This window comes from Mus caroli, unplaced genomic scaffold (genome assembly GCF_978045245.1).
Source record: "Mus caroli unplaced genomic scaffold, Mus_caroli_1 scaffold_6, whole genome shotgun sequence".
In the NCBI taxonomy this organism is placed as follows: Eukaryota; Metazoa; Chordata; class Mammalia; order Rodentia; family Muridae; genus Mus; species Mus caroli.
In genome coordinates this window covers 72,558,861-72,581,122 of record NW_028227261.1, presented here as the reverse complement: position 1 = coordinate 72,581,122, position 22,262 = coordinate 72,558,861, and the positions used below count along the sequence as shown (strand labels likewise).

Sequence of the window (22,262 nt, the reverse complement as noted above, 5' to 3'; positions counted from 1 at the left end):
CAGGAACAAAGACATGTCTATGAGAAAGCCAGGGCAAGGTTTTATTCCTCCAGCTTTCTAGTCCTTCCAGAACACGACGTGCTAGCTGCTGGTGGTGACACACACATGCAATCCCAGCACTTGGAAAGAAGATGCAGGAAGATCTTCAAGAGTTCAAACTCAGCTTGGACTACATAGTGAGTTCAAGGCAAGTGTCAGTACAGAAGAAACAAACCAGAGCTCATTAAAGGGAATGAGGATCTTTTATTCCGGAGCCATTGTGAGTGACTGTGGCTTGGTAACACAGACTTGAGTTATTCTAAAGCCCATGTTCCTCCACGGGAGCAGTTTTATGGAGTTTCATCATTTTACAGAACAAAAAAGCCGTTCAGTCAAGACAAGTTTAAAAGACATTGGTGCTACATCAGAGGGTTGGTTATAGCAAGATGGCAGAAGGCTGTTTGCTTGGTTTTAGCCTCAGATGTTATCTGACGACAGCCATAGCTTTGGGGTTGGTAAAGCCAGTGGTCTGCTAAGTCGACAGATTTCGAAAGATTTTTTTTTCTATTAGTCACAGGTTGCTAGTTCCCACAGGGAGGCGGGCAAGGAATGGCGATTTAATCTCTGGACCGACAACATCCAACCCCTCCACACCGCTGAAGCTTTAACTAGTCAATCAGTCTTCACAGATACAGTTTCTTTCCAAGACTCTTGTTCATACCACCAGCCTGGGCTGTTTAGTGAGACTCTGTCTCAAAAAGAAAAGCATGGAGAGTGGGAGTCGGGTGGGAGGTGCCTATGTTCTATGAGTGATGTGGGTACAAGTATCTTTCTACCACCATCGACCCCTTCTTTCCTACCCATGCGCCATCTTGTTTATAGTTGTATCTTGTTTGGTTGATGTCTAACTTATAACAATCCAAATAAGCAAATTAAGGAATGCTACACCTCTAAATAAATAGATGTCTATAAATTATAATGCTTTATAAAAATCTGCTGTTTATCAAAAAGACTATTTATCCTTTTCAGGAGCATATAGCAATTGAATTAAAGAGGTCTTTCTGGGTGTCTGGACAACACATTTACCCACACACAAACACATTGTTCTGTGTGGTTTTGTTCTGTCTTTCTTTTTCCAATAAATTCTTTATGTTCAAAGATGGAGACACAGTGGGTGTGTGCTGTTGAGTTGATGAGTGACAAAGAAGATATGCAGTTGTCTCTCACACGCTTGCAAATGACAACTTTGATGGTTATGGGGGAGAAAAAACAAATGGCAGATACGATTCAAAGAAAATCTGCTCTCCTTAAATGCAGTAACAATTAACCTTACCACCTCATAAACAGTCATTAAAGAAATGACTATTTTATATTAGGACCCTGGCTTTCTGTTTCATTGTCTTGTGTTTTTAAAACTTCTGATCCTCCCACTGCCTTGGTGGAGGTGGCAAAGTCCAGAGAAACATCCTTGCCTGCATCCATGCATCCATCCATGCATCCATGCACCCATGCATCCGTGCCTCCACACATCCATTGCATTACTGCAATGGTGTTCTTAGTACCTTTTACAGCCTCAAAGATTTCCAGACGATATAACCACCCTGGGACAACATTCTCACTAGTAAGAATGAATTTCTATTCCTCTTTTGAATTGACAAGCAGAGAGAAGATAAAGGGAAGCCCTTCCCATATCACTGACAAATAGCCGAGGCAATAAAGAGACAATCTGCTTTGTTAAAAGAAACATCTGTTCCGTGTTTCCTAATATGTTTTCCTTTTATAAAAGGCGACAACCATGATTGACCATAAATTTACTAACTAAAACAAAGGAGAGCTAAATCCTTTTCTAATTACTGTCTAGCTTTGGTTTTTTCCACTTCAACTGCTTTTCAATTACAATTTATAATTAAATTGTCACACATTCCTGACTCATTACTCACTTTAATGACAACGAAGTGGTTCAAACTAGAGATGTTTTCTTAATGCTGTATTTCAGATTCAAAAACAGCAAGCTCAGCACTAAACCAAGGTGATTTTCCACCCTGAAAATGTTTTGCCTTGGTCCAGGTGTGGAGTGCCGGGGAGTGGGGAAGTCTTGCCCTGGAATCTGAGACAGCACACTGCCATTAACCTAAACGGCTAAATGGCTATCCAGGAGACTATAGAGACAGAAGGCACTAGCATGAACCCACGCAAGTGGCTTCCAGATATGCAATGGGAATGAACCTGTTGGTTCTAAGACAAACTTCAGTAATGAAATGAAAACACTAATTGAACAGATGTTAAACAAAGCATTTCTGTGCAAATCCCACAAAACTGTTCATTACACAGCAGGGTGTTGCTAATACAATAGTCTTGCTAGGAATGGGTTCACATAAGCCTAGCTCGAAGCTTACTGTTAATCTCTAGTAAGGAATAGTGTTTATTTAGCTGTGGAGGGGGGTATACATGTACACTTATGTACTTAACCATGCTTAATTCAAAAATTCTTAATAGAGAATTCTGGGAAGGGCTGAACCGCTCTAGCTCTAAAATCAAGCATAAATTCTCCTCAAACCAGACTTTACCTGAGAATTTTATTTATTTTCTAAAAATTATCAGAATTTAAAATTAGAAAAAAAAATCTAGAAAGAAATAATGTTTCTATCAACATATCTATGACACACAGTAAGCCAGTAATGAAGCTTAGAGAAATAAATTCTAGAATATACTGATAACATGTCCACTTGAAATGCTGCAAATCCATTTCCTCTGTCATATTTACTCTAGAAACACACACACACACACATCCAGTACCACATTGGACGTTTTGTTTTGTTTTGTTTTTTTCAAATAATCAGCAAACAGATGACAAGAACACTTGGAGGTTTTCTAAACAGTCAAAAAAAACTCCAAATCTGGTTGGGTATTTGTTGTCTCTGTTGCATAATATCTTCCTAATAACTATAATTTTGCCTTAAAATCAGAGATGCAGAGATGACTTGGAGGTCTTATGTCTGTGATAATCATATATATGTATGTATGTATGTATGTATGTATGTATATATATATATATATGTGTGTGTGTGTGTGTGTGTGTATAGTATATATGGCCACATACATATATGCACACATATATGCATGCACACATTCATATATATTCATATATGTCATCATGCACATATGTGCACATGCACACACACACATATGTCATCATGATTTACCTTTGTCATTCTGGGGTCTGCATATGACCTAAAAATATCTCAAAACTAATTGAACCTGATTATGAAATCATCCTAGTAGCCATGCTACCTTCTCTGAGATACTTCTCTTGCAATGTGTGAGAGAATAACTTTGTAAGGCTGGGCACAGCATGCCCTCCAAGGGACTGCTCACTAAGTCTCTCTGTCTCTGTCCCTGTCTCTGTCTCTCTCAATATCCTTCTCTTTCTCGATCTTCCTCTTTTCCCCACTTCTCTCTCCCCTTTCTCTCCCCCTACCCTAAAATGAAAGACCAGGAGACATGTGATTTTTCTTACATCTTTTTTTTTTCCTAACCGGATTAAGGGCTACTCGTGTAGGTCAAGGCACCTGGTAAGACATGGAAATCCTCTGAATGAGACAAGACACTGCAATGAAAGGTTTCTTAAAAGCAGTGCATTGTTAAGAAAATGTGTACACACCTGTATGAGTTTTACCCTTACTTCCTGTAATATGTTAATATAAATCAGATTAAACCAAGTCAGTGGCTTATTATCTGAATCTGGTCAAGAATATTCAAAAACAGGGCTAGCAAGATAACTCAGAGGGTAAAGGCATTTGCCACCAAGACCAATGACCTGTTCACTCCCCAAGGTTCAAGGAGAGAAACAACACCTGAATGTTGTTCTTTAGCCTCCACAAGCCTGCTGTGGCATGCCCACGTCCAGACACACATAATAAATATAATTTTAAAAGTATTCAAAAACGTGCTCCACCTCTTTGACAAAAGCAATAGGATCCCATGCCTGTGCCTTTCAATGCCTTAGTTTCAAATATGCTACAAACTTGTAACGATGGCTTAAGAGAGCCTTTACCAATTCCCTCTGCCTTCCCACACTGTACAGACACACACATACATGTCTGAACAAAAACAAAATGTAACCTACCTGTGGAGTGAGTTTCCCAACCCTCTGGGTTATGGGCTCATTCATCACCACCTCCACTCTGCAGGCATCCTTTTCTTTAGGGACCGCAAACCTCAGGTGATCTCCAGACAGGAAGGCAGAACTACCCTTCATCACCCTCAGGCCCCGGTTGATGCTGATGAAGGTGGCACTGGCCCGGTCCAGGTGCAGCAGAAGCAGCTGGAGCAGCAAGAACAACTGAGCCTTGGGCCCAGTGTAGCCTGGAGAGTGCATGATGCCAGGGCCAGCTCTGTCCACGGGCACAGTCTGTTCAACAAAGCAAGCTTCCTGCACTTCTTCCCCAAGTGTCAGCTTGAGGTCCAGGGGGCAATACTAGGGGTCCTGACAGCGTGCCCCAAGATCTTAACATGCTCCTTCCATTCAGATTCAGACAAGGAGGCCTTTCAGGCAATCGGGGCTTTTTAATAAAACTCGCTGATCATTCCTGACAACGCTGGCAAGATTAATGTGCCTCCCAAGTGCCTTCCTAATCCTGCAAACAGAAAAGGTTGGAGGAAAATGAGAGGGACCAAAGGTTTGTGCAGCTATTTTAAGAACTGTTCCTAACAAAAGGGTCTTTCAGGTGGCCTATAATTTCAGCTAAATTAAAAGCAAATAAACGAACTTGACCTTCAGGCCCATCCAAAGGGCAAGGAAGCCATTTCATTACTCTGCTTGTAGCCGTTGCTTCCGGATGCAGTGAACCTCAACGGGGATGCCAACTGTGTGGTCCTGCAGGATTCCCTGCCTGATTGCTCCAGCAGAGGCAGGTCCTCCCTGCTCAGTGCGAGTGGTGCGCTCCTTACTTTCATTTCCCTATTTGCTAAGTGAGGGTCACACTGTAACTTGGGTCAGAAATCTGATAGCATTATTTGTACATGGTTTTTAGAGCACAGGGTAATTAAGAATGAATAGAAGCCGGCTAAGAAGTATGCCTAATAGTTGGTCCAATGACCCCAGATGGGTAACGAGGTCACCTAAGAGACCTTTCAGTGGAAACTGGTGGAAGTGTTTTTTTTTTCTAAATAAGCATTCAAGTATTGTTTAAACACAGAAGGAACTGTGAAGAGAGTGGTACCACTCAAAGTGCGCAGCTCACTGTAGGAGCACACATTACATCCTCATCTTCAAGGCTTACTCTTCATAGTGTACTTGATTGACTCAGATGGAGGGTTTTTTTTCCCACAATATCATGGTTATTTTCTTTTCTATTCTATAAGAACTGAGAAGCCTTTAAAATCGATGTGTTACAACGTATCTCTAAATCCAGGGTATGCTTAGATGACCAGTGGCCATGCCCTATGCCCATAGCAAAGCTTCACACCAAGCCAAGCACGTGGTGGCTCAGTGGTGGAGCTAGTGCCTGCAAAGCTTACCTCGTTATAATTTCAATCTTTTCCTACAGAGGAACTGGGGAATAAGAAAGTGGACAGAAAAGACTTGTCACTGGGTGTACACAAAATGTCCACGCCACTCCTTCCCTCCGTATCGCTCCCAGTCCTGCATGCTTCATATACCGGCTCATACCTTCCATGGCCATCCCTAGACGCCCTAGAAACCCAGCAGCTACTGGCAGCAAAGGCTTTGGTGAGCACCTCAAGGAAGTGGAAATAAATACTATTTTGCAAACATGGATGCAATGGCTAAGAAGTTTAGGTCACCTCTTGTGACAGAAAAAAAAAAAAAAAAACCCTCGTCGTAAAAACTCAGAATGATTTGACAAGTAGTTTTCTTATAATCTGTGAGAGAAGTCTAAAGAGACATAACCACGGTGGAAGAACTCAGCCTGTTGACAATGTTGCAGATGGCCCACGGGTTCTGCATAAGGAACGGGAGAGATGTCCGTGCACAGCAAGGAATCTGGGAGAAGCATGGGGGCTGGTAGGAAGCATGGCAGTAATACCTCGGGAATGCAGAGTTGTGGAAAGGCAGAACGAAAGCCCCATCCTCATCTTGGGACAGAATTTGCTAAGACACTGAGCACACTGGGCCCAGAGAGCGAGCGTTTCTCCAAACAGCAGGCTTTTTTCTTCCCTTTTTAAAAATTACCTCGTTTCTCGTTATCTTTACCACAGATGCTTTAAATGAAATGGTTTCAAGACATTAGCTGCATTAGATCATGCCTTTGATTGATAAAGAAATGTGTTGGTGCTGATTTTACAAATGTCTTGTAGGGTCCACCTCTGATGCATTCAAGGGAATCTGTCCCACATCATGGTTTGAAACCTTTCACAGATGCCATCTGTCCTGTGTCACCTGAGGGGGTGGAAGCTTTACAGATCAGCCTGTTTTTAATGATGTCAGTCCTAAAATAAAGCTGTTCACAGACTCCCACTGACCGTGCTGTCCACACTCAAGCTGAATTGGCTTATTTGTGTAAAAATGCAAATTTGGTTGTGGAATTTTTCACAACAAAGTCAAATCTTTTATACCATTTCCATTTGTCCTCCAAAATCTCACAAAAAAAGAAAACCAGCCAGAGAGAGAAGTGAGGGGTGGAGGAGAAAAATCTGGGATTTGGGCTAGCTCAGTCAACATGTAAAAGCTGCAAGCCCGCCCCCGCCCCCCTCCACTACCACCACCAACACAGCACTCCTGTCCAGGCCCCTTCATTGCCTCTTTCTACACAACTCTGCATTTTTTAAAAACACACTTAAATTTATTTGTGTGTTTAATTGTATATGTGTGGGTGTGTAGTCAGAGCACACCTTGGGGCTTGGTTCTGTCCTTCCACCGTGGAGTGCCTTGGATCAAACTTAGGTCCTCAGGCTAGCCTTTGCTCTCCGAGCTGTCTCTTCAGCCCCCATCTGACGTTGTAATATTGGACACTACGGTTCATTCCTTGGTCCTATTTGTGTCTTTCCTCTATCCCCAGGGATATTTTTTTGGAACTGAATACCATTTACATGTTAATGAGCATCCCCCACCCCACCCCCCATTCTTACCCTCAGCATCATCCCCACCTAAGTACATAGCGAGCATCTCCTTCCCTAAGTAGCCATATAACTCTCCTGGTTGTCTCAGTTCTGGCTAAGTTAATGAATGGCAACTCCAACGGTTTGGCTGCTTCTCTGTTGCGTCACTCTTAATATCCAGGCAAAAGCCTGCTGGTTCGAGTTTGTTCTTCATGCTAGGCAGGTCCCAGGGCAAAAGCAATAATTCTAGCCTTCCGGTATCTGAAAGGGCTTTTCCTCTGAGTGCCAGAACAGGATCAGGTGAAGGTGATGGGCGATTGATTATGTGACCTGTTACAGAAGACTGTCTCAAGCAAAGCTTCAGGCTCTCCCCCTGACCTCGGAGCAGCAGGCCTATATGAGTTCTTCTGCCACTAGGAAACAAGTTCTGCAGCCAATCAGAATGAGCATCAAAGTGGATTTGCTTAAGTCAGTCTCCCCACTCGACAAGAGCCCAGTGAGCTGAAGCCATAGCAGAAAAGCCAGTGAAACCACCAGTGAACCCAGAATAACAGAAACTGACACTAGACACGAATTGATTCAAGCTTCAACGATTGCAGTAATTTGTTCAGAGAAAATCAATAGCCTTTCTTTAAAATATATCCAGAAGCCAAGCACTGCTTCCTGCTTTGGGTGTATCAGCCTGGTCCGTCTCCATTAGCTCTGCTACACAAGGCGATAGCCTCCTGTTCGAGCCCTTTGAACATGTCTTGGTATCATGGCTGAGATTCCTAGAAAAAGTTGTGCATGCCGTGTAATTTCTCTGCTCAAAATGTCCCATGGTTTCGCTTCTTGAATAAAAGCAGAACACTTGCTATTATTCCTACTGACCTCTGCCATTTTAGGTCCCCACACTCTGCTGTTCTGCAATTGGTCTCTCTCCTTTCTCTCCCACAAAGGCTTCTCCGACTGCCTGCCGGTTCCTCTGTAGTGAATACCACCCCTACCGGCACACCCTCACCCCTACAAGCCCCTGTCTCCTTCCTCACTTTCAAGCTTTCTGTTAAACATCAAAATTGCAACGTGTCTACACTTAATTGTCTCATAAAATCCCGCCCTGTTTCTCTGATTTGTCTTTAACCTTAGAACTAATGGCCACCTAACCAACCACTCACTTGTATGTTTTTAACCTTAGAACTAATGGCCACCTAACCAACCACTCACTTGTATGTTTTTAACCTTAGAACTAATGGCCACCTAACCAACCACTCACTTGTATGTTAGTCCTTGCTATTTCCTTCATAAAAAAGGTGAACTTTTGAAAGTTGTTTATAGGTTTGTCCCAGTGTCTAGAACAAAATATGATACATGCATAACTGTTTCTTAGATGAGTAAATAAGTTGTAGAAGCAATTCCCTATATACAAACAATAGTTTAATCGGTAAAAATGTTGTAAACTTTTTTTCTGACTGTGGTGGAACAAGCCTTTAATGCCTTAACTCAGGTGGCAAAAGCAGGACAGCCCGGTCTACAAAGCACGACATTGTTTAAAGGGAAAAAAAAGAGGGAAGAGCCACCATCATGAAAAATACTATCAATCATGGGTCAAGAGCCAAGTGGGCTTGCTAATTTTCTTGTCAACCTGCTACAATCTAGAGTCACTTGAAAAGAGGGACTCTCAATTGTGAATGTGCCTCCATCAGACTGGCCCCTAGGCAAGTCTTGTCTGGCATTTTTTTAATTAATGATTGACATGGAGGGTACAGCTCACAGTGGATGGTGCCATTCCCTGGGCAAGAGGTCCTGGGTTGTATAAGAAAGTAGGCTGAGCAAGCGAGAGGAAGCAAGCCAGTAAGCAGCATTCTTCCATGGTCGATGGACTTGAGTTTCTGCCCTGACTTCCTTGGATGATGAACTACAAACTGTAAGGTGAAACAAAACCTTTCCTCCTCAGATTACTTCAGGTCAGGGTGTTTTATCCGTGATAGAAACCCCAAGACACCAAGTAAATTCAGCTCCCAGAAGTTACCAGAAAAGGTCAGATGATCTTGGGGCCAACTACACATCTACAACACTAGGATTTTTAGCTCTGGAAAAATGCCATTTTCTGAGACCTTTGCAAAAGTAACTGTGCAGCCAACCAACCTTTCCCAGTCAGCTCCCCATGAAAATATATGAAGAACTCTAAATCTCTCTATCCTGTGATACCTAAGCAAATTGGCAATCTTTGCCCCAGAAATCAAAGCAGCTAGATGTAGCACTCTTATAGTGGCAAAGATCCAGACAAAGCTAATGCCATCATCAAGGAAGTGGCTGAACAGAGTCAACCATGGATCGCTGTGTGGCCGTACACAGACAAAAGCTGCATCTCTATATATTCACACTTGTATATAGAAATAAGGCTTTCTTAGGCCCTGTACTAGTTTGCTGCCTATAGCTGTCATAAGCACCATGACCAGTAACAACTTGGGGAAGAAAGAGTTTATTAGGCTTACTTCTCAATCACTGTCTATCATCAGAGGGAGTCAAGGCAGGAACTGAAGAACAAGAGTGTTGCTTACTGGCTAGCACTGGCTGGCTACCCCTGGTTTGTCCAGTTTGCTCTCATATACCACCCAGGACCACACTGCACTTGACCTCCCACATCAGTGATCAAGAAAATAAACACACAGACAGGCCTACAAGCCAATCTGATGAAGGCATTTTCTCAATTGATGTTCCCCCAGCATAGGGGTATCACCATATTTCACAAACTTGTGTTTGATGATGTTACATTTGGGCTAGCAACATCTTAATAAGAAAGGCAAGATAGGCCAAAATAAAACAAAACTGCTTGGAGTTTTATTTTATAGCCACAACTTTAGAAAGTCAAATAAACATGGCTGTATTTTATGGTGTATTTTAAGAGACTACAGCAAATACTTTCTTCATTTCTCTTATGATAACCATAATGTGTTCAGTATCTATCTGTGACTAGACTGTCATCTATGGCTTGGGAAGTTCCATGTCAGCCCTGTAGCAGGATTAGTGGAGCTCTCAGACCTCATCAGAGAAGAGGAGTGTGTGTGTGTGTGTGTGTGTGTACGCATGTTCATGCATGTGCATGTGCTTGTGTACCCATGGGGTTGTATAGTGGGCAATGGTTAATGCAGAAACTCACAACTCATTGAGAAGCACAGAGAATTGGAGACTAGGGTTCTCAGCCACAAATGAGATACCTATAGCACACTCTTCCCCAAAGCTCAGGGACCATCATGGAAGATGGAGTAGAAAGATTGTAAGAGGTAGAAGTTGAGGCTTAGAGCAAAACAGTGTCTCTGAACATGGCTGGACCACTGCACTTATGAAGTAATAACAGCCGTTCAAGATGAAGCCAGTTACCATTCTAGCAAGGAGTGGAAAGGGGCTCATGATTCCTGAATTGAGAAGCTATGCGCAGTTGATGGCTTCTAGGGGAGTGAGAGTCAGTTTTGTTTAAGGGTGTGTCTAGTAGGTTGACCACACTCCATTGGAAGTATATGGGCAACACAAACTGAAGTCAATGGGTTCTTGAATTGGGGGGGGGGGATGGTATTTGCAGGAAAAACCATGAGGCTAGACAAATGGTCAGTGGCTAAGAGCACGAGCTATCCTTTCAGAGGACCAGAGTTGAGGTCTCAGCACCCACAGGGTAACGCACAACCGTCACAACTGTCTGTGACTCCACTTCCAGGAAATCTGGTTCCCTCTGCTGGCCTCCACAGCACACATATATACATGCAGGCTCTGTGTGTGTGTCTGTGTGTGTGTGTGTGTGTGTGTAATATAAATTAAAACAAAACATGAAGTTGGGGGTTACAGAAGTTGAAGTAGATTTGAAAGTAGTTAAGGGGAGATTAAAATGAATATGATCAAAATACATTGTATGAAATTCTGAAAAAAATTAATAAAAAAATTTAAGTCCATTTGCTTAATACTACCCAACACTATATTCTTCTATAGAAACAGAAACTTTAGATAGGCGCATGGTCACTAGAACATAGACTGTCTTGCGGTTAGATATGGCTATGTGACCAAACTCTAATAGCTAAAAGAAGTATCCCATGGTATCCTGAGAAGTTTTCTTTAAGAGGTCCTATCTGAGTTTGCAGCTTTGGTAGGAAGGTTTATTTGATCTTGCAGGTTGAAGTTGTCATCAAGAAAAGTCAGGACAGGAACCTAGTGGCAGGAGCTGAAGCAGACTCCGGGAGGGACCCTGCTAGATGGCTTATTTCCCTGACTTGCTCAAATCCCTGTCTTATACTGCCCAGGCTCCCCTGAGCACAGTGTGATGGGCCCTCCTACATTAATAAATAAATGCCCTCAGACATGCTCCCAGGCCAGTGTGATGGAAGCAACGCCCTCAGGCATGCTCCCAGACTAGTCTGATGGAAGCAGTTCCCTATTTGAGAATTCCTCTTCCCAGACAACTCTGAGTTGTGTCAGCTGAACAGCTGAAGCTAGTTGTAATAGACCCTTATCATTTTAATTCCTGCCTCCATCTGACCTGCTGACTAGACTTGGGCAGATTCTCAAGTACACGATGCCCCAGGCTGGCAGAACTGTGTGAGTATGGATGGCCCCTGGGGCATCTACAAAACAGTCACCATACATCTTCCCAAGGGGCCTTCTACAAAACAGTCACCATACATCTTCCCAGAATTTTATATGACAAGAATATAAATTTCCTGGCTTGTTGCTATTGTTTTGCCTTTTGTTGTTACTAAGGCTGACTTTTACACACTAATCACCACCCACATTCGTTAAGTTCTTAATCTTAACAGGAAAAGTCAGATAAAGACTACAACTTCTTACCTAAAGCCTGTCTTAGGTAGGGCTTTACTTCTGTGAAGAGACCCTGCAACCACCATGGCAACTCTTATAAACATTTAACTGGGGTTGGTTTAGAGTTCAGAGGTTTAGTTGATTATCCTCATGGCAGGAAGCATGGTGGCATACAGGCATACACAGTGCAGGAGGAGTCAAGAGTTCTCCTTCTAAATCCACAGCAGCAGGAAGTAACAGTGGCACACTTCCTCCAACAAAGCCACACCTACTCCAACAAGGACACACCTACTCCAACAAGGACACACCTCCTAATAGTGCCATTCCAATAGGGTCATTTTTATTCAAAAACACCACAGAGCCTGAGAATGGGTCAGTGGCTCATTCTCCAGTTATATCATAGAAGGTCCTTAAATGGGCAATAAGGTGCAACCAAAGTCCTAATGTCTACCTACATTGGAAGATCCAAGAGAAGAAAGAAAAAACTGACCACATTCCTGAAGCTCCTTTGCCAATGTCCTGGAAGTATCAGATCAGATCTCTGAAGGTCTGGATTCTAAACCTGACTCAGCTTCCTCTTTTGAAGATGGGATTATCCACTCTTGTTTTCCCATGAGACCAAAGGTCAGTGGGCATGAAAGAATGTTGGTCATAAACCCACATGAATATGATATCAATTATCCTAGTTTGCTTTCTACTCCTGTGATAAGTACCATGGCATGACCAAAAGCAACTTGGGAAGGAAAAGGTTTATTTCAATTACAGTTTACATCCATCGTGAATGGAGGTTAGGGCAATAATTTGGAGGCAGGACTGCCTGCCCATGGGTGGACCCACCCACAGTGAGCTGGGCTCTTTCACATCAATCATTATCAAGAAAATGTCCCACAGCCTTGCCAGTCTGATGGTGGCACTTTCCTTAATTAAGGTATCATCTTCCCAGATGATCCCATCTTGTATGAAGTTGACAAAAATAAAAACTGTAATGAACACTTCAATACCATATGTATGAGCAGGATGAGAAAGTTAATCTTTCTCTGGAAAGCCAAGTGAAAGAGTAAGTTCAATAAATGTCGGGGTACATTTCTGGTTTTCCCTTACAGTCTTAAAGTAGAATGCAGAATAAGAAACTGAATCAACCAGGGGCTGTGTAATTGAAAGATTGTATAAAAAGAGCCTAAAAGTAACACTTTACAAATTCAACAATGAAGAATGTGCATCCCTCCATCAACAGAGCCTGTGAGCTGGCTGCAGAGTCAGGAGCTATTGAAGCAAATGGATGTTTTCGTGTTTTACTTATATTTTAATTAGCTTCTGTATGGAAAACATTCTCTGTTTGGTTTGGGTTTTCTTCCACTTCAAGACATGGCAAAGCAGAGGAGGGAAAAGACAGAAACAGGACAAAAAAGAAATATAGAAAATAATAAAGACTCTCAAAGAGTGAGATCTCCTGAGTGATGAAGTCTTTCATCTCCCCAGACAAGAGGACAGTGATTGTCTTGTCTCTGCTGCAGTGCGGCATCTGATGGCATCTGATGGCAGCCAGCAGTACTCATCAACACTCTGAGGGCAAGCCTAACACCTCTTGAGAATTTAGTTTTCTTGCTCTCAACATAGGACCAAGTCAGCTCCTCAGAATCCACCTGCCAATGGCTCCCTTAGGTCACTATTATGGGTACCCATGGATCAGAGTGTTACTGGGGTCCCTTAAAGGTTGAAGCAGAAAAAGCACTGGGCTAGATTCCTCATGGGAGCTTAGAACATGGCTCTAAGCCACATCAGTCTTAACTCTGTTTTTGCAATAGAAGCAAATCCTGTCAGCTTGTTTTCAAGGTTCAGCTGTTACACAGTATTTCAAACTCCTCCTGTCTCTCCTGCAAGCCAGTTCTGTTTCCCTGACCATTTCCACCACCGCTTGTCCTTCATGTGAAAATCACATATTCTAAATATTCCTATACAAGCTGATTCCAATGTGTGAAAATGTTCTGAAAGTGTAAAATCATCCTGTGTTGGGCTCTTTCTCATAAAAATCCACAAGGGTTTCTTTATCTAAACTTTCTTTCTTGGAAGCCGTCCCGAACAGAAGAAAGTAATTTAGGATCATTTCATTGATAGGGAAGACCTATGCACTTGGAGTTCTTTCCTAATTGTGTGTGGCTAAGCCCCAAGAGCCTGTATTCTCCGTGTTGGTGTAAACTCTTCTGCAATCACTTTGGCACATGAAGAACAGCAATGGATCCCCGAGTCCTGCAGCTTCTTATTGAGATGGAAATTCCCAGTGGCCAATACCAACGATGCTCCCTGATCACAACAGCAAGCACTGTAACTCCTCTCCAGATTTCACAGTGGTAGTTACACAAAGCACGGCAACCAACGGCCCTCCTCTGCCTGGCCCCAGCACAGACAGCAAACCATACATGGCCTTGTTAATTTGGTTTATATCTGCAGAATTTGTATTTAGTCTACTATTTTTCTCAGCAGCAAGCCACATAGTTCTTACCTCTTGATTGAAGATGATAAGTAGTTCTTTTTTATCTCCATATGGGTGAGTCTGCCTGGCTTACAACTTGACCGATCGTGAACCTATCATCTATCCATATCTCTCATCTACCTATGTCTCTTATCTGTTTACTTGCTTACTTTGATTTAGAGTCTTGTGATGCTACATAGCCTATCTTCAAACACACAGTGAGCCTCTGCCTCAGCTTCCCAATTACTGAGATTAGGACCATGTGCCACCGTGGAATACCAGGTAACACCATAGACCACTGTGTGCCACCATGGGCCACCATGTAAAACCATACACCACTATGTGCCACCATAGGCCACCATGTACCACAATAGGCCACCACACACCACCATGAGCCACCATGCCTGGCTCTGACTTACAGCTAAGTTATGACATGTGCTAAGAGCCACTAAAGAAGAAAATAAACCAATTTAAAAATGGAATTTTGTGTAGAAATAAATAGCCAGCTCACGATCAGCCCATCCCACCCACCCAAACATCCAGAGAGTCTTAAATCCTTGGTAAGAACGGGGAAGGAAGTCAACACAAACTTTCTACTCTTTTCCACATTAAAACCTTGCAAGTTCCAATTAGAGAGAACTTCAAAGCTGCCTTGGGATTTTTATGGTGTGTTTTGTAAATGAGCAGAATTTTTTCATGTAAATATTTTTCAAAAACAATTTATATAGATAAAAACTTAAAGTTGTGTAAACCTAGGGCTGAATATAATTGTCCCACGGGACAACTGAATTAAATTCAAATCACATGTGGTATGAATTGGCCACCCGGGGCATTGAAATGTAAATCGGGAAGAGTCCTGGGAAGAGCTGGCCATCTGGTCATCTGATGGCAGCAGAGGAAATGAAAGGTTAGTAGACCTTTGCCAAGCACTTTGGATCCACTCGCCCCTTTCCCTGAGGTAGGGAAGGCTAATTGCCCCCTTGTTACAAGCTTCCAGGAATGAGCAGTCTAAATCTCCACAGGTCTAAAGGTCACAGCAGAGCCGCGAGAGAAGCATCCAACTCAGGGTTCTTTCTTCTTTCATCCTGAGGACCTCAGTCCTCTCCTGTCCACCCAGCCTTGAGCCATATTGGAAAAAGACAACTGGAAACAGGGTCTTCAAGCTCCTGCGCAGCCCCCACTGCTCCAACGACCCCAGAGGTGGCAAGACTGAACATGTCACCAAATGCAGGATTCACAGAGTGATTTTTATTTTTTAGAGAGACTACAATAATGGGGAAAGAAATATCCTGAAATTTCTAAAGTTTTTCTTTAAAGATGTTTTTAGAATGCCAATGTACATATTTGGGTGGTTTTTTTTTGTTTGTTTGTTTTTTTTTTTGCTAATAAAAGTGTTTACTATGTTGATTGCTAAGATCCTTAAATTATATACTCTGCATTTTTAATTAATTTACTTAAAATTTTTTCATAGAAGAAGCAGTGTTATAGGTTGAACCAAACCGTATTTTATTCATTTAAGAGGCTGCAATTATGAAGGGGCTCACTGGCTTCGAGGCCTTTAAACTTGCTGAGCTGTATTGCTTATATGCATCTATTCATTTGTTCCCCCTAACACACCTATAAAACAGCCCCTATTATTATCCTGATTTTATAAACTATGACTTCAAAAAGTGACCTAATAATCATAATAAAATGAGCACTTATTTACCAGTAAAAAAAAAAAAAAAAGAAAAAAAAAAACCCACTTACTAAGCAAGAATTGTGCAGACAACTCTCCACTGCCTTGCTTTCTCTTTACAGCTCTTTCAGGAAGTAGATGGTGATTTTTGTGTATGGGGAAAATTCAAGAGTAGGTAAGGACCCAAGGTCTTCAGCCTGACCTTGTGCTTGCTAGTGAAGCCCATTTGCCCACGACAGGACTCAGGCACTTAGCTGTTGTGTTCCACTGATTCACATTGAAACAAATCTTTTTACTCTCCCCAGTTTGCTTCACAAGCCCTAGGGGTCTTTTATCTCCAATATTTAAACCTTTAATGATCTCCTTTATGGTTCCAAACAGCAATGGATGACTGGGCTCAGCCAGTTTCACCAGAGGCAGTGATGGAGGAAGGAACTAGCTGTTATTTAAGAGTACTTAATTAACAGAGTGCCTGCCCACCTCGTCTTAGTGTCTGACCCCTTACACTGTGAGCAAAGTTTAAAGACCTCAAAGCCAGTAAACCCCTTCATAACTGCAGCCCCTTACATGAATAAAATACAGGTTGGTTCATCCTGTAGCATTGCTTCTTCTGTGAAATTCTTTAACTAAATTAATGGCAAACACAGAATATATAATTTGAGGATGTTAGAAATCAACTAGCCCAGACAGTTTACTTTATGTATCCACTTATTTGCTTTCTCTGAAAATAGGGGTTTTTTTTAATATAAAATGAGTATATTCTCATTTAGTAAGGACATAAGGAACCTGCAGAAAAGGTAAAAATACGCTTCCTGCTGCCTGTGGAAAATACTCAAGTTTCTTTGGTGGTGATGCTGGTAGTGTGTGTGTGTGGGTGGGGGGCGCATGAGCGGATGCATGTGAGGGAGAATATGTGCGTATGTGCACACACTTTTTTATTCTTAACTGGACCCACACTCTGAAGAGATGCTCTCCCTGTCTTTCATCAGCATGGCATTCTATCAAGAGCATTTTCTTTAATATTAAGCATCCCTTACTGTCTTAACCTGTGCCCTGTGTGCCCTACAAGGAGACCCGGAGTTTCTCTATTCAGCTCCCTGCAGCACTCACAGACTAGCCACACTATCCATACAAATGCTTAAAAACTGAGTCAGTTACAAAGCACTGGCTTCTGGCTTGGGCCCACATAACTAGAATAAAAACATGCCATCTCTGCCTTCACTTTGACTTGACATTAAGTATGTACTCACTCTAGGAGTCTCTATCTAGAACCTGGTGATACCCAATCAATCCCTTCAAGGCTGAAGGCACAGAGGTGTCATTCTCTTAGCACTGCAATCAGAACAAGACCTGGAAGCCCAGGCTAGCCACCCCTTCAGGGTGATTATCTGAGACAGCTAAGCTTCAACCTGAAGTAGAAGCAGCCATTCATAAGAGTAATTGCACCAATACCATGCTGCAGAACCAGATGTGAGACAATAATCAAGATGACCACATCTTGACCAGGACTGCCTGATTACTCATAACCTCTTGACATTTTCCCCAGCTGTTCCTCTGTTTAAGTCTAAAGCTCAGGTTAGCCCCACCTCCACCCCCATACACAAACTCAGTGTTCCTGGACTCTTTTATCCAATCCACTTTCCAGTGTATTGATTAAATCTCCTTTCCCTGCTCTCTACTGTTCCCCATCCCTTCAGTTGGTGTAATAGGATGGGTGACCACATCTGGCTTATCAGGGCCCCCTGAGCCAGGCTTCTGCCTAAAACTATGGCTGTATTGTTAGTTGCTCTAAAAATGGGTAATAAAAAAATCCCTTAAATTGGTGGGAGTGCAAACTTGCACAACCACTGTGGAAATTAATTTGGCAGTTTCTCAGAAAATTGGAAATAATTCTATCTCAAAACCCAGCTATGCTACTCCTAGGCACATACCCAAAAGATGCTCTACCATACCACAAGGATACTTGCTCTACTATGTCCATAGCAGCTTTATTTGTGATAGCCATAAACTGGAAACAACCCAGACGTCCTCAAATGAAGAATGGATAAAGAAAATGTGGTTCATTTACATAATGGAATACTTACTACTCAGTGATTAAAAACAAAGACATCATGAAATTTGCAGGCAAATGGATGGAACTGGAAATATTATCCTGAGTGAGGTAACCCAGACCCAAAAGAACATGCGTGATATGTACTCACTAAAAAGTGTATATTATCTATAATGCTACAATCCACAGACCCAAAGAAGTTATTTGGATTCATCAAATGGGAATTTAAAATGTTATTGGAAATAAATGGAGGGAGGGAACCGAGTGGGAGAGGGAGAGGGAATGGGAAGGGGTTTAGGGAAGAAGATAAGGTATAGAGGGAGCTGGTGAGAGAGAGAGACTGGAAAGTGAATTAAATGGGGAATGGGGTGCATCTCTAGAACTTGCCAGAGACCTGGGATGGAGAAGGCCCCAGGGAGTCTATGAGGGTGACCCTACAGCTGAGACTCCTAGCAGTGGAGGATATAGACTCTGAAGTGGCCACCTCCTATAGCCAAGCAGGATTCCCAGTGGAGGGTTAAAGATGTCAACCACCCACAAAACCTTTGACCCAAAATTTGTTTTGGCTACAAGAAGTACAGGAACAAAGATGGAGCAGCAACTGAGGGAATGGCCAACCAATGACTGACCCAACTTGAGACCAATCCCATGGGGAAGAACCAGTCCCGGACACTATTAATGATACTCTGTCATGCTTGCAGACAGAAGTCTAGCATAACTGTAGGCTGAGAGGCTCTATCCATAAGCTGACCAAAACAGATGCAAAGACCCACAGTCAAACATTAGACTGAGCTCAGGAAGTCTTGGAGAAGAATTGGGGGAAGGGTTGAGGAATCCAGAAGGGATAGGAACTTTACAAGAAGACCAACATGGTCAACTTACTTGTGTCCTTGGGGGATTCCAGAGACTGAACTACCAACAAAAGACTAACACGGGCTAGACCTAGGCACCCCTGCACATATGTAGCAGATGTGCAGCTTGGTCTTCATACAGGTCACCCAACAACTTGAACAGGGCATACCCTGACTCTGTTACCTACCTGTGGATCCTGTTCCTCTAACTGGAGTGTCTTGTCTGGCCTCAATGAGAGAGGATGTACCTAGACCTGCAGTTTTGAGGTGCCAGGGTGGGTGGGAACCCAAGGGGGACCTACCCCTTCTTAGAGGTGAATGGGAGGGTGATGTCGGAGGGGCCATGGGAGGGGGAATCATGAGAGGAGGGGGGTCTTGAGAAGAGGGGACCTGCAATCAGGATATATAGAAAATTAATTAGCTAAAAAAAATTCCTTAATTATAAATTAGGCCCTTTCCTGGGGTTTTCCTTTTAGTGGATTCTAGGGGTGGGATTATATGGTCAAGAGGTGTAAACATATTGACACTATTATACCCATGCTTTCTGCAAGGACCAGCAGGCACCCTCCCCAGCTCTTCTCATGGATGGCAGGATCGTCCCTTTTTTATTGCTATTTAATTTACATTTCCTGCCTTGCATTAGGAGAGTCCACTTCCTTTTCAAAGAGTTGTCACCAGGATCTTCTCTCTTAGAAGTCCCTTTACCCTATCAAAGATCAGAAGTCCTGCAGCACATAAGTAGCCACCAACACTGCAAGGCTACCTGACTCCAATCTTGGTCTGAGACTTCTGACGTGGAGCCCATGCTCTCTCCACCACCTCAGGAGCTTCCAGAAATCACAAGTGCTTAGTCCAGAAGTGTCCCTTTCATCATAGCCTTCCTGGACCCCACCCCGAAAACACTGAGCTTAGAACTGTAGAGATGGAATCCTCTCTCCACCAGAAGGCTCCACTTGAAAATAAAGAATAAGATAAAGTTAAAGAATCCATCAGAAGTTATGTCTGAAGCAAATATCTTTATGTGAAAGGGTACGGAGATGTGGGGCAATCACAAGAAACAAGACTTATCCTGGCTTCATGAGAGACGAAGGCTTTAAGAGAGGTGATTTATTATCAAGAACTTGACACAACAAAATGGCATTTGTGGTACTAGTGTAAGAGTAAACTGCTCCCATGTTTCCACCAAACACATCAGAATACATTTAAGACAACTTTTACTTCACTGGAAAAAGGTTTGCTCACATATGCAGCCAACACTTCCTCAGCCGTGCTGTGCAACCTGCAGCATCTTACTTTCATGTCGTCAGTGATAACACTCAGACTCACGGATGTCACTGCAAATCCCTTCCCGAAGAGATCTGGTCTAAAGGGTATGCTTCCGGTGACTTAAGAAACTTGTTCATAGGTGGCAGAAACTGTGGTGTGGTTTGATCTGTGGTCATATGACAGAATGACGGAGGTTGATTGGATTTGCGGTCTGCCCTACAACAAGGAACTCACATCCCCCTATAAACCCAATCAATAGCCCAAAGCTAGAACAGCCATCAGCCCTACAGGGGAAATCACAGTTGTTTTGCTAATGGGCATGAGAAGGCTGGGAGGGGCAGTTGAGACAGGGTTTCTCTGTATAGCCCTGGCTGTCCTAGAATTCACTCTGTAGACCAGGCTGGCCTCAAAAATCTGCCTGCCTCTGCCTCCCAAGTGCTGAGATTAAAGGTGTTTGCCACCACTGCCCGGCTCAAGCTGCCTTCTAAAAGGCTGTTGGTGGTGCTACTGTCATCAGCTTTGGGCAGAACAGTTTCTTCTTGTAACAGTCAGAGGTATCTAGAAATTCATAACTGATCACAGTACATGAAATAAGAGGTGGCTGAATGCTCAGATGTAAGTGGAACATTTTGTATCACTTCCACCAAGTCTCCTAGAATATAACAGGGTAGAAAGAATGTAAGAGGCCGAGGAAAAGATGGAGTGTCGTAGGGCACTAACTTCCCAGCACAACATCACGATGTGTCTTTTCAGGCCTAAGCTCATGGCAGCGGTGATTACCAACCTAGCATCTTCACCAGGATATTGGGCTTGTCGACATCCTGTCAATAAAGGAGGAGAGATTCATAAGGTCCGTTCTTCCATGAGGATTTGTGTGTATTAATGATTGATGGGGGATGGAGAGACCTTTTCTTCAGTGGTGTAGCCATTGGTAAGGTATCCTTGCTTCTGTAAACAAGCCCTCTTCCATGCTCTTATAAGCAAATCTCATGAAGCTCATTGGGGCAACAACAGCCAAACCAAAACATAGGCGGTTCATTAAAAAGGGGAGGAAGGTCAGCAAGCCGGGAGGAGGACAAGACAGGGTAATGGGGGGATGAACATGATTGAAATAACTATGTGTGTATATAAAAATGACATAAGGAAGTCTATTAATGTGGTAATTAACATATGCTAAAATTAAATTTTTTAACATACCAGAATTCTAGGACTAGAAAAAAATTCCTCTAAATTTTACACATCATCACCATCATAAATAAGTATGTATCATTGTTTACTTGTACCTGGTACTGTGTAAACACATTTAATCTTCATGACAACATACAGATAGAGTTTATGACGGATCCCGTTTTTGCAGCTAAGGGAACAGAGAAGCAATTTGTCAAGCTAAAGGCTTGTGGTGTAGCTGGGATTCCAATCCCAGCAGAAAGGCCAACAGCCCAGAAGCCTGAAACCCCGGGACTTTGTGCTCCAGCTCACAGTGATCTGCATGAGGAAGTGGGGCCTGAGGAGACTTGGCATCCTCAGGAAGAAGAGCAGGTCCACTGTGTTCCTCACCAGTGCAATAAAGTATGGAAGGGAAGCCAGCGCCCTCCGTGGCATGGTGGGGAAGAACAAAGGAGTCACAGTTCTTAAATTGACAAACTCAATAGAACTCTAATGAGATGTTCTTTCCTTCTCGAGGCTAGAGGTTTTGAAGAAGTCTTCAGCTGTATCATTCTATTTATTTGTTTATTTATTCATTCATTCATTCATTTTCCTTCTTTCCCCCTGAGAGCCTCAGTATGTAGCCCAAACTGGCCTCAAATTGATGATTCCCGTGCCATAGGCTCCTGAGAGCTGAGTCTGCAGGATGAGCGCCGCCTAGCACTGCTAGCTGTTTGAAAATAGTTAAGAAAACTGTAAATAAATTTCTGATTTGACATTACTAAAACCTGGGAATGAGAGAGGATTTACTTACACACACACACACACACACACACACACACACACACCCCTCTGTTGCAACAAGTCAAAGAGAAAGATCACACGGAGCCAGCCAAAGGCCTGTGAGCCTGTGTTAAGGTCACCATTTCTTTAATCAAAGCCTTGTTCTTCCTTGGAGTTTGTTTCTCATAAAATTAAGGC

General features: G+C 42.8%; 1 protein-coding gene across 1 annotated transcript in view; it reads right to left on the bottom strand.

Annotated features, from left to right (window-relative positions):
• The window catches only part of Frem1 (FRAS1 related extracellular matrix 1), a 150,266-nt gene that overhangs the window by 115,042 nt on the left and 12,962 nt on the right, over positions 1–22,262 (bottom strand). The window contains exon 2 of the mRNA XM_021160224.3: positions 4,106–4,616. Coding sequence (XP_021015883.1) covers positions 4,106–4,357 — 252 coding nt within the window. The 5' untranslated portion in view covers positions 4,358–4,616. The remainder of the gene's footprint in view (positions 1–4,105; positions 4,617–22,262) is intronic.